General features: G+C 41.8%; 1 protein-coding gene across 2 annotated transcripts; it reads left to right on the top strand.

Moving 5' to 3' along the window:
• Positions 1-405: 405 nt before the first annotated feature.
• LOC117769438 (endothelin receptor type B-like) lies at positions 406-12576 on the top strand. Of its 2 annotated transcripts, none has more exons than XM_034598315.1 (8): positions 406-602; positions 4938-5517; positions 7019-7131; positions 7227-7431; positions 9788-9937; positions 10042-10175; positions 10295-10403; positions 10835-12576. In XM_034598315.1, the coding sequence occupies exons 2-8, from the start codon at positions 5131-5133 to the stop codon at positions 10973-10975; spliced, it is 1239 nt and encodes a 412-aa protein (XP_034454206.1). In that variant the 5' UTR covers positions 406-602; positions 4938-5130; the 3' UTR covers positions 10976-12576. The 2 variants fall into 2 exon arrangements, with proteins under 2 accessions (XP_034454206.1, XP_034454205.1); XM_034598314.1 differs by having other exon boundaries at positions 406-606.
• Positions 12577-13265: the final 689 nt, after the last annotated feature.

Here is a 13265-nt window from a genome sequence, read left to right as displayed (position 1 = left end):
AACTCATTGACAATGTCAAACCTCCCAAACAAGGTGTTTTATACAGATATAAAGGTTTGTGTGTGTGTGTGGGGGGGTGTGCGTGTTCGTGTCCGTGTGTGTGCCTGTGGTTCTTGCTCTTTTGATCTTACATCCTGCAGGGGTATGAACCCTGGAGGCTGAACCGTTCCCATGACAGCATCAGCATCCCATGTGTATAGGCCTACGTCATAAGCAGAATAACCAAAGAAGTAATTAATACAAAGGAGGAGAAAGTTAAAAAAATAAAAGAAGAAAAAAGTCCATGTATGCATTAGAGTCGCGTCCCGACAGCGGAGAGGGAAGGATGCTGTTGCCTGGGACGTGATTGGCTGGTTCAGCAGCTTCCCGGCTTGTGCCTATAAAACCCGTGCGCTGTCCTTTCCGTGCGTCAGAGCCCAGGCAGCCGGGAGCGGGGAGGACACACACAGTGGACACACAGTGGACACACCGTGATCTTAAACAGCAGGAGATCAAAAATACACCTCGTTTTAAATCCAGAAAGCGCAATCATCCAATTGGTGGAACTGAGCTGGAATATTGGATCGGAAAACTTTGGCAGTGACCACAGAACGGCCCCGCAGGTGGGTAAGTCCAGAAAACGGATGCAGTCAATGACCTTAACCTATTCATACACCTATCTATCTATCTGTCTATCTTGGTTTGAGTTTGAAGAAACCAGTCTGTTGTTGTTTTTACAGGGTAAATGAAAAAGTGTTTATGGTTCTTCTTTCATCTTTACGCATGCATCGTGTCACAGTTTCAGTTGACTATGAACCCAGAAACTTTGCGTGTGAATTTGTGTTGTTTTTACCACGGAAAGTGATTGTCTGGTTGCCCACTTGTTGACCGCATTCTAACCTAGTTAGGGGCCCTGGTGTTCAAATGGAGGGGCTCAGCTTCTCTCACACGCGTGACAATGTCGTTTCCACGCGGTTACGCAGAGTGAAGGTCAGCTTCATGCTCATCACAGCCTGTCAGTGTTGATAAATCTACTGCAGTCCACCAGTCACAGTTTGCAGTCCGTCCATTTCACGCCCTGCAGGTCGTTGCCGAGCCGCCTCCCGCTGCGCATCTGAGGGGCTCAGCAAAAACTTGGCTCACAGTGGCCATACATCGCTGCCCCTGACAATAACAGAATCACTCAAAGCTGTATTCACTCCACTGGCTTTCTTTATTCCCGCGTAGACAGGGATTTATTTAATCCTTTCACAGCAGAGACCACTAAATTCAAGGGAACTGGCAGAAGAGCTGTATTTCACAGTGTGACTAAGAACACAAAAATCTTAAAATGCAGCCATAAAATCAAACTGTCACATCAGGGCATTGAGATGTAGTGGAGCTGAGACTAACCTGGTATTTTTCATTTAGATTTGATTTATAAAAAACAAAACCTCATTGTTGTGGCATGGGTGTTTGCATTTTCACTTGCATGCAGCAGTCCCCCCTTGTGAGTATGACGTGATCCAGTTAATCCACAACATGGACAGAATAAGAGGAAAACTGCAAGATCACGATAAACCACAGAGCTGAGGCAAAAACATTGTCAATTTAGATCCATCGCGCATTTGCGTCACAGTAGACGTTCGTTGGTCTTGTGATTATGTGCAAATAAAAAAAATGATCCTGTAACTTTGGATGAGCGCTCTCTATCAGCATTTTCCAATTCTCCCATCTTATCATTGTTTTGCAGCCAGTCATGAGAGTGACCTGTAGGCAGGACCTCCAGGACGCTCTTATGACTCCAACCCCCTCAGCTGGCACTCTTTCCCCTCTTCTGACTTGGCCTTTCCTGTGCTTTCGTTTTCCTCCCATTGTTCCTCTAAATGCTAAAGTAGATCAAGCTGGCATTCATCCCAATCGTGGCCTCTTTTATCGTCAGTTTATCCCTGTATTTCTGCTTTTTTTATTCTTTTGCAATTTTTTTCAGAACACACTTGTCATATGTCCCTTTTCCCTCGCTTTCCTCCCACACATACATGCACATTTTATGACCACCTCTAGTAACCCCTTCACTTTTACTCCACCGCTTGCCAACTTTCCTCCTCCTCCTTCTTAGATCCGGAGCCAGCGGAGCTAAAGGTCGGAGATGGTTGCTAAAGTAGAACCTATTAGATTAGGAGGATCAGTCCAATTAAACCTCAGCTTTCCAAATACATCAGAGAATCCCGCTCTAACGCGGCCTAATGAGCAGCCCTGTTATACAACACAAAGAGATTATTCAGATGACAGAGGGGATATGTGTGGATGATGGCCAAATTTTTCAAAACTGATTTCTTGTGATATGTGTGTGAGTTCATCCATGTGATTTGATGTCTTTGTGTTTGGACAGAATGAGCCTCTGTGAGCCGAACACAGTCATGAATGCCTGCTTTGTTTGACAGCCTGTGTGCAAAAGCATAAATATATGTGTATGTATGTCTTATAAGCACATTCTTATATGACTATAAAACAAGTTAAAGAAAGTATTTGTTCCTTTCCCCAAACCATGGTGTCAAGAGGTTTGCACATCTGCTCAGAGATGGGCTTGTGGGGTTGTGTTCGCATATTAAAGATGGTGTGATGACATTTTGGGAATGTGAGGACATTTTGGTCAGTTTGCACAACTTCAAAGTTTAAAGTCTGTTTGAGGGCTAGAGCTTGGATTTAAGGTTCAGGCTAGGATTAGTTTCAGGTTTGGGTTAGGCTAAGGGCTAGAGCAAGTCATTTAGTTGTAATGGTTGAGCTTAGGGTTGGGGAATGCAATATGTCAACAAGTGTCCTCGAAAAGACAGAAGAACAATGTGTGTGTGTGTGTGTGTGTGTGTGTGTGTGTGTGTGTGTGTGTGTGTGTGTGTGTGTGTGTGTGTGTGTGTGTGTGCGTGCATTTTCTTTGTCTCACAGAGGACCCTAGCTTAGCTCTGAGCGTCTCAAGAATCATGGGGACCCCCCAGAATGCCTCCAGGCGTCTTTCGGAAAAATGGGCTGATTGACGATGGCAACAATATCTGTAGACACATGCTTAGGGGAGCACAGCCACACATACAGACACACAGACACGAACACACACACACACACACACACATTGGACACAGAGGAGCTGTTCCTAAATGCAGTCATCACTCTTCCATTGCTCTCCTCTCTCCCTCTCTTTCTGCTCATTTCTCTCCCTCTCTTTTGCTTCTCCGTTACACGGAACACGCTCTCAATATTGCAATTGTTATTTTATAGAAACTTTTGAACATCTGACTCAGAATTATTTTAACACCTGTTGATTCAGGACCATGCTCACTCGTGTATTGGGATCAAGTTTAATCTATTTGAATCAACTCTGTGGTACAGACAATGAAATTGTGCGCCTGCTTTGATCATTTACATGTTAGCTCTCCACGTGCAGAATCATGCTCAGTAGTTTAACAACTTCAGCTCCGTCAGAAACATAATGACTGGTATAGATTAAGAGATAACATTCTTTTGTTAGTTTTTTTAGTAAATGACTGATTGAATGAATCACATGTATTAGCAGCGTATTCATCAGGTTGGTGGTTGGGGGACCAGACACCAGAGTTCACATCCACAGTCCTGTCTGTGGTTAAGTTTAGGCAACAAAAGCACTTTGGTTAAGATGAGGGAAAGTTGGTTAAATGTAGATAAACTACAATCTTGCTCTAAACTTAGGGGTTAGGGTTAGGGTTAGGGTTAGGGTTAGGGTTACTTCAAGTAGATTTTGTACCATAAGATCAGAAATGTTGGCAGAAAACAAATGTAATGTCTGTGATTGTCGATTGTTGATTCGTTCAGTATCAACATATTTGCAACTTGCCAAATATGAATACATTATGGTTACAGTTACATTATGTTGCCTAGAAAATATATCTTTGCTGTTACAGTTTAGCTGCATAGAAACATTATTTCTATGGGGCACAGGTGCCCTGGGGTTTAGATGCTTTTATTCTTAGATGAGGCAGAACAACGTGGCTGGAAAGCAATAGTCTGCCCTGTGGAGGTTGGCTGCAGGGGTTTCATTGGAACATCCACCATCAGGTTGCTCAGAGATCTGGGAATCTACGCACAAGCCCCACACCAGACCATGAAAGAAATATCACAGACTGTAGAACAATGCAGCCAATGGCTCTGGATCAGGAGGAAAGATCCCAACTGGGCCCCAAGGTGCTAGAGACATGCACCCAGGTCTGATCAAGCTTTGGTGGGCCTTAGAAGAGGGTGTCTTGTGATTAAAAGGCTGAAACACATTATGACGCTAAATTACACAACTGAAGACATGTCCCTAGGCATTAATTAGGGCAGTAGAACATACAAGGGATATTCTTCATCTTGTCCTATGTTCTAAAATGGGAAAGCGTTTAGTTCAAAAGGGATTGAGAATTGAGGTTATGATGTCTGATCTACTGAGCGGGCCACATGGCTTCCATAGTACTGCCAAACAAGTCAGTAGCCAGTCATATTTACCTTTAGCCTCTGCGTACCCTCAGGTTTGGCCTGTTTAGTTGATTACAAGGCCAAAACACTTGGTGACGCTATGGTGCACATCTGAGGCTATGTTACGCTGGTGGCCGCTAACACCTTATATGGATAGTCACCATCTTGTCCTGTTCTAAAAAAAAGGTTAAAAAGCTATCATAAAACTGATATTTGATATATTTTTTGTCAGTCTCCCCCTGTTTGTTAGTGACCCTGACAACACCCACTTAATAAACAAAAGTAAAAGTCATGGTTGCAGCTTTGTTCCACTGTTGTTTTGACCTAAATTCTAATAATTTTTTCTTTATCATGTATCTTTATCATCAAAGCCATCAGGATTCATCCCGTCGGGATCATGAATGTCTGCACAAAATTGTGTGGCAATCAGTCCAATACATTGTGAGATAAAAGTGCAACTGTTTGTGTGTAACGTGATGGTTTGTCTGCTTCCTCTGCAGGACAAAGAACCTTGGACTTGGTCACACGTTGTCAAACCTGGAGCAAGACCCAGTGTCCGGATGGGAATGAGCACGTGAATGTGTGTGTGTGTGTGAGTGCCTTTAAGTGTGTAATTTTTCGGCTGCCCCGTGCCTTTGAGTGAGCGAACATCTTGCTGCGTGAGTGTGAGGCGCGTGTGAAGCTCGTGTGAAGATGAGGGCCCTCGCTCTGCTGTGTCTCCTGATGGTGGCGGTGGTCGGGGCCTCCAGGTTCGCCCGCGACTCCCAAGGCGGCCCTGAGGCTTCAGAAACCTCCAAGAGCAACACATCTGTCCCGCTGCCTCCACCACAGCCAGGCCGACCGCGGGGCTCCTTCCCCCCCATGTGCATAAAGCCCACAGAGATCAAACACGCCTTCAAGTACGTGAACACCATCGTGTCCTGCCTGATCTTTGTGGTGGGGATGATCGGCAACTCAGCGCTGCTCAGGATCATATATAAGAACAAGTGTATGAGGAACGGACCAAACGTCCTGATTGGCAGCCTGGCACTGGGGGACCTGCTTTACATTATCATCGCCATCCCTATCAATGTGTTTAAGGTAGGTGTGTGTTTTCCTTTGTGTCTGTGCACAAATTGAGTTTACACTGGTATGAACAGAAAACCGCTGTATGACCACATTCCTTTATCCCACATTGTGGATTGTACTCTTGATTCTCGGAATTCTGCCTGCAGACGTTAAAGACTTGCTGCTGCAGTTATTGGGGCCAGTCAGTTTGATTGACTGCTTCGTGTTGTCATTTAAATACTTTTACCATCCCTAGGTTCTGATTTAGTGTCAAAATATACATGTAGCATAAACACAATTTTCACAGTGAGTCAAACAAAGACACTAAAAGATTTATTCTGCTCAATGTACCCTGCAGCTTCATATTTTGGGAGGATAAGGTCGCACATTGTTTCACTTCCACTTGATACCAGTATATCGTGACTTGAGGCCTGCAGTCTTGTGCACAACACACAATAATGAAAACTCCAAAAACTCACAGTAGTCAAAATGCTTGAAAAAAGATTGAACATGGCGGCACTAGTCTGTGCAGTGTTTCCTCTGTTTGTATGTGATGATCTCTGTCAAGTCTTTTTGTCCTACATCTACATTTTATAGCTACATCAAGTCATTAGATTGAATACATGTCTCTGTTTGTGAAGTATAATATGATGATATACAGCTTTTGCTGATGATATAAAAATCTAAATTAGGCATTTTACGCAAATGTAAAAAAAAAGAAGTAAAAAAAGAAGTTTAAATTAATTAAATTTCCCATCCAATGGTCTGTAACTAGTTTAGTATGTCAATCTAAAGCTATTCCTTCTGCACTGCACTATCACAGTTATGGCTGAGTCATTTGCAACGCATTTCTTGGCATATCCTGTGGTTAGCTGTGGTTTATTTATGACCTTATTGCTGCAATTTGTCTCAACTTTTCGCCAGTGTCATGTGGTTTTGTTTATTTACGTTGCACAATTCTGGTTGTGGCCATTAAACAGATTGGGTTGATTAGTGAGATTACATAAGTCTCATTTTTGCTTTTATTTGTTTGTTTATGTTAAAACCATGCAATACCAATGGACTGAACACTTTTTATTGAATTAAAACACAAAAATATGAAATATTGGAAATATAATTTTTTTACTTGGAATTTACTTGGAATTTCGGGCATTTTTGTCAACAGCCCAAATTGTTAAGTTAAGAGAGTAAATTAACTATATCTAAAGCTGATCATAAAAAAATGAAATAAGACAGTACAGACAAAACTGTGGATTTTGTATGAAGCCTTCCAAAAATCGAATGTGTAGCCTTTGTTGTTGAAAACATTGTCCAAATCCTGAACTGATTCCATCCTCCTGGGGAGAAGGACGCTTACGGCAAGGAAGAACACATTCTTGTTGGTTTTGGCTTTAGCTGCTGCAGCAATAGTGGAGGACATGATGAACAGATGATCCTTCAATGACCCTCAAAGGTCACATAGGTGACACTTCTCAGATTTCTCTCACCACGAATGTCTTCCCTCTCTGTCTCCTTCAATTATCTCTCTCTGCAGCTGATAGCGGAGGACTGGCCGTTTGGGGTGTACGTCTGTAAACTGGTGCCGTTCATACAGAAAGCTTCTGTGGGAATCACTGTCCTCAGCTTGTGCGCCCTCAGCATTGACCGGTATAGACCTCTGCCCTATACACAAAAAACATAAACACTAGTGTTGAACGCAGCTAATGCTTGTGTCTGTGTTTGTATGCTGTGTGTGCGTGCAGCTACCATGCAGTGACATCATGGAGCAGGGTGAAGGGGATGGGGATCCCTCTGTGGAAAGCCGTGCAGGTGACTCTGATCTGGCTGGTGGCCGTGGCGCTGGCCGTCCCCGAGGCGCTGGCGTTCGACATGTTGGAGATACCATACAGAGGCAGTAAGCTGCGAGTCTGCCTCCTGCACCCGGAACAAACCATCAGCTTCATGAAGGTATAGGACACTTTTTTACCGACCTAAATAGTGTGTCTGTTTCCATCCGTCCGTCACCGCAGTAGTGTCACAACCATACAAGATGCAGCATAAAAACTTGGGGTGAAACTTGAAGATGGGTGTGGTCCAACAATGAATACTGAATATAGTAATATCTATTGAGTACTAATTTAATAATGTGGTATGTCTACTGAGTACTCATTTAATAATGTAATCAAATTTAGTGAGTACTCATATAATATTATAGTAGTAAAAGTTACTGAGTACTCATAAAATAATATGGTAATAACTACTAAGCACTCAAGTAATGATGCAGTAGGAACCACTGAGTACTGATGTAATACTGTAGTAATAACAACTGAGTACTTATTTGGTTGCACTGTTATGAGTAATTTCACAGAAATGAATTGATTTAAAAGGAAGTGATGAAACTGGATGTGAATTGATATTTTTAAGATTAGAAAATATCTTGATTTGATGAATTTAAAGGCTATTTGATTAACAAAAGTTGATTTAAAAAAAAAAAAATCATGAACACAATTACACTTTCAGGAAAGTGGTGGTTGAATTGCCAAATTGATTTGATGAACTTTTCACATTTTATACATTTTATACATTTTATAAATCAGCTGGGCTGTGTCTCTTTGTACTGTGAATCATTCATCAGCCACCGGACCCGAAGGATTTACACCGGTCACAGCGACCAATGTTACTTCCTCCTCAGCTGAGAGCCCAAAACTCAGCTAGTCTGTACCCATGTTATGTTTCAACGCAGAACAGAGAAAAACATTTTTGTATGAAGAAACCAGGATTTTACTGCAGAGGGCCTTGGAGTGGAGGATAGAGGGCTCCAGTAGTCGGAGGAGGAGGAAGGCGAAGCGGAAAGTGACGGACAGCAGGACTGAGCTGAGCAGGGAATGAGGGAGTGGAGCTGGCAGTGCGAGGCCGGGGCTGGAGGGAAGCTTAGCGCTCTCTGCTTCTTGACAGTGTAAAGTGGACAAAGACAAGATGTGGAGGGTTTATATACTGCTTGACTTATAAGTAGATGGATTGCAGGTGTGATGGCCGATCGCCAGTCGAGCGGCCGGAAGGGAGTGAGGAGCATCACGTGGACAGCACAGACACACACTGTACACACACACACACACAGTGAGACATGAGACACAAGGGAAGCGGAACAAACACAAGGGAGGGCCCCGGGTCACAGCTGTGACCAAGACAGCCCACTGATTAGGATCTCTCCACTAACAAAAAAAAGGGTTATGTTCAGCCTGCACCTGATGATGTGACAATCAAATACACATGGGAACAGTTCGGTTTGCTTCAAAGCGAAGCGCCAGAGGGCCAGCCAAGTAATTGGTGTGTTTCTTTAATCAGGATTTCCTTCTTGCCTCTCGAGCTCAACTAACACATACTGTACAGTAATGAGTCAGTCTAATGAATGTAATGCAATACATGTCCGCTGCATGCAGTTGATCTGAATGAAGTGTTTGTGTTCACGAGACGGGGCAGTGAGAAACTGTAATGATGTGTCAAACGTGAAGAAACTTCCTTTACTTTATTGAAACAAGAAGGGTCAAGAGGAACTGCAGCACAGAGCGGAAATACAGCGTCCTTTCAGTGATAAGAAAAAAGCAAGAGAACAAGTCTGAAGTAAAAAACAGACCACATTTATTTATCTATTTATAATAGAGCAAACATTTCCTTATGAACTGGTAAAGAAAATATTTCTGTATTATTAAACGCTTTTTGTTCTGTAATTTGCACAAAAATATTGTATATACAATTGGATAGAACTGAAGGACACATAGGAAAAAAAGTACGTTCTTTCAGTGGAAAAAGGAAAAAGAAAGAATTGAAACAAGTCAAATGAAACAAAGGAGGAAACACATACATAACAAATCATTTTGACCAATAATTGAATAAGAACAAGATTTATTTGTTTGTTTATATATTTATAGTAAAATCAAAACAAACACTTTTCTTTTTGACTATTGATATTATGGATAAAATAAAGTCCCAGTAGGAAAAAACTAATAATTTAAACAATTTCTCTGTTTTTGACTTTTTTAGACTTTGTCCTGCAGTTTGTACAAAAGTATTTTTTATAGGAACACTTAAAAAACAGTGATCAAAGGGTTTGTGGATAGAAAACATACATAGCTATTTTGTCCGCCTCCTCTGTGTACGTGTACGTGTTGACAGGATGATTTATATGTATACATTGGTAAGAAACCTCAGTAACAGTTATATAATGCAAAACACATTCGGTACAGTGGAGACTCGAGGCCACATTAAATCTGCATGTTTTATTTATTGATGGACATTAAATGACTGGATCTTTGTTTTTCTCCAGTTCTACCAGGACGTGAAAGATTGGTGGCTGTTTGGCTTCTACTTCTGCTTCCCCCTGGCCTGCACAGGAATCTTCTACACCCTTATGTCCTGTGAGATGCTCGGCCGTAAAAAAGGCATGCGCATTGCACTCAATGACCACATGAAACAGGTATGTAAACAAAAATAGTCTGGCAAGCACGTTGTGAATCATGTAGCCATGATCCATGGGACCTGACGGCTTCAATATTTGTCTTTCTCTCTCTCTGTGCGTAGCGGAGGGAAGTGGCGAAGACGGTCTTCTGCCTGGTGTTGATTTTTGCTCTCTGCTGGCTGCCCCTTCACCTCAGCCGTATTTTGAAGAAAACAATCTACGACCAAAACGACCCCAACCGCTGTGAACTGCTCAGGTAGGCGTGCACATACAGCAGGCGACACAAATACACTGCGAACTTCATGAGAACCCATTGTTCTTTCCTCTGTGATTTCTTGTGGTCTTTACTGTTAACTTTGCACTTTTCCCTGCCAGCTTCCTGTTAGTGATGGATTACATCGGCATCAACATGGCCTCCCTAAACTCCTGCATTAACCCGATTGCCCTCTACTTTGTCAGCCAGAAGTTTAAAAACTGCTTCCAGGTATGAAACAACTGGTATAAACACCTCCCCCAAGGAGGTAATGCTTTCACCCCTGTCTCTTTTGTCTGTTGGTTGGTTTGTCACATGGATCCAGGATTTTTTTTTTACTTTCTTACATTTCACCGATTTCCCAGGAAACAATAAATTTATCAAATGAATAAAAAAAAGACTCTGTGGACTGAGTGTGTCCAATTTGGTGCAGATCCCCAAAAAAATCTGGATCTAGCAGATTTAAATGTGGTTTCATCTCCAACAACGGAGATTACGATTTCATGATCTGTATTGTTTTGTTGGACTTTAAGGCTGGATTGAATTTAAAAGGGCTGTTGGGTCTTGGCGGAGGCCTGCGCTCCACTCAGTGCCATTTTAGTTATAATATCCAGTCGACAAAAACACGTGAGTAACTGCATGTCTGTCTTCTCCTGTTGTAGTCTTGCCTGTGCTGCTGGTGCTACAGAATGTCTCCCCTGGACGAGCGAGGTTCGGGAGGGCGCTGGAAGGGCTCCTGCCACGGGAACGGTCTAGACCGCTCCAGCTCCCGCTCCAGTCAGAAATACACAAGCTCTTCATAAACACACACACACATGCACACACACAGGCAAACACACCTACACACACACACATCACTGTACCTCTTCTCTCAAACCCGGGTTCCCATCAACTTCCATCACAGAGAAACAGCATCGCTGCCAACAGATTGACGATCAGATGTGTGCGAGGAGGGAAGAATTGAATGAGGTTCTACAGGATGCACATCAGACTGAAAGACTCTGAGGTAGAAGCATTCACCCAAGGACTGTTCCTGTTCAGGCTGCAGCACTATACTGCAGAAACTATGATGAAACCAGGGCGGCATAGATCTATTCATACTCCAACACTGAGGCTTGTGCAGAGGGTTAAAAGTCTCTCAGTGGACCGTCACAGTAAATACAATTATAAAAAATGTTAATTCAAGCCACATGTAAATTGATGTACATTATTTACCTGTAGACTGCAGACGTATAGTTATATCTATAGCCGTAGTGCTTCATGTATGATTAATAGCCGAAGAGTACTAACTGTTGAAGCTTTAATACCTCACGGGGAAAGATAGAGGGAAACTGTGACCCGAGAATCAGTAGCCGATTATCTGAAAATCATGTGCGTTTTCTCACTGCGCCATGCCCATGTGCCTTGGTGACATCATACCCAACCAAAATGGGCCCCACTGTGTATCCTACAGTAATGTGGAGAGCCAAACAGCAGAAATCCTTCATCTGGAAATCATCGCAGTTTGAGTCATCTGGAGGAAAGCTGTTGTCCTCGAATGCTGACAAACACCAGATGATTCCCATCGTGTCACAAAGAAGAGGTCAATATTAGCTATATTATTATTGCAGTACTCACGCTGTTGTAAGTGGTTTCCACTATGTATAAAGTCTTAACTTGTCTCTTTACAATGTAGCTTCTATTTTTCTAAGAAAATATCACAAAACACGTGGAGCTCGTTTCATCTTTCCAACATGAAGTGTTCATTTACTATTTTCCAAATATCTGACCTCCGTCAGTGAGTGGTCAGGTTACACGAGCATTCGTGTGGCCGGAAAATTACTTCTAAGAGCTGCTGCCGGAACACAATTCCTATAATGGACACGTTTTAAAGCTTTAGGAAGGAAAAAATACATTTTTGTACAGCTGGATGTTTTTGAAAAGTGAATGTTTTTATCAGAGATTACATTATGGTCATAGCATTTATTTAGAAATATGTAGTTATTTCCTTCAGTGTAGGGACCAATCAATTTAGGTCAAATTCAGGGACAGATTGAATGTGAGCGATCGACATAATCTGTGAATGAGAGAGTTTGTCATAAAGAGATGTGAAGTATGTGGGGTCCAACACAGGAGGACTTTAGGACGCCTGAGATTGCTGAGCAACTCAGTCGTCACTTACTCGTGACAAATCTTGTGATACCAGCATCAAGAAAATACTTTTTACATAAATTAGGGCTCTTTAAAAAGAAAAAACTGCAGTTTGTGCCTTATTGTAAATCAGCCGTCTACCAGAGTGTTATCATTCAGTAAAACCCACATGGTACAATTTATTAAAGGTGAACTTTAAACCTAAATGAATCACAGTTTTTCACATTGGTAGAAGTGACCAAGGCTGGACGATATGGCAGAATTTATATCAAGATAAAAATGTTCATATCAGTCAGTATCGGTAATTTCACAATAAATGTCACATTATTATTTCTTTTGAGATTAAAGACGTAAAGGTTGACAAACAGAGAATGAAAAACATTTTACAAATCTGAGGTTGATTGTGTTTTCTCAACACAATATATAAAAACACATTGAGCCTTTGTTATATTGCTTTTGATGAAAATCATTTTGCGATAATTATTGATATATTAGCGATATAAACATTTATTTTTTGCCCAGCCCTATATAAGTGACAGCATACAGCCCTCCTGATGATATGCACATGATAAATCCATTTAATCTGGTGCTGAGATTGAGCTTGTTTTTTGAAATTTTGCATATTCAGTTTATTTTGACCAAACTAGTGGGTGAATGTATCCTCTTTTAAAACCAAAGTTATGCTTAACAACCAGATAGTGTGTCAAATGACACCGAAGCTTCTTATTTTTATGTTGTTTTGAATATAGACAGTATTTTTGTGTGTAATATATGAATGTTCAAACATAATATTCCTTTTGCTACTGTAATAAGAGTTTGCAGCAGTGCTCAGATCAGCTGATACAGTAGCAGAACATTAACTCATTGTGTGTAATTATCCTGTGGGAGGTCTGAGCAGGTTTGTGAGCATCGTTACAGAGGGACCTCCAAGAAACATTTAACAAGTAATTTGATGATAAAATG

Source organism: Hippoglossus hippoglossus, chromosome 10 (genome assembly GCF_009819705.1).
Source record: "Hippoglossus hippoglossus isolate fHipHip1 chromosome 10, fHipHip1.pri, whole genome shotgun sequence".
Taxonomy (NCBI): domain Eukaryota; kingdom Metazoa; phylum Chordata; class Actinopteri; order Pleuronectiformes; family Pleuronectidae; genus Hippoglossus; species Hippoglossus hippoglossus.
The sequence above is the reverse complement of the archived record's forward strand: the minus strand, read 5'-3'. Positions and strand labels throughout refer to the sequence as shown.

What these genes read in the sequence shown, in the direction of transcription:
- LOC117769438 (XM_034598315.1), top strand. Translation starts at nt 5,131, where the DNA reads ATGAGGGCCCTCGCTCTGCTGTGTCTCCTGATGGTGGCGGTGGTCGGG. An exon ending in TGCGCCCTCAGCATTGACCG is followed by an intron (nt 7,132 to 7,226) that starts GTATAGACCTCT and finishes GTGTGCGTGCAG; the next exon opens with CTACCATGCAGTGACATCAT. An exon ending in TCAATGACCACATGAAACAG is followed by an intron (nt 9,938 to 10,041) that starts GTATGTAAACAA and finishes CTCTGTGCGTAG; the next exon opens with CGGAGGGAAGTGGCGAAGAC.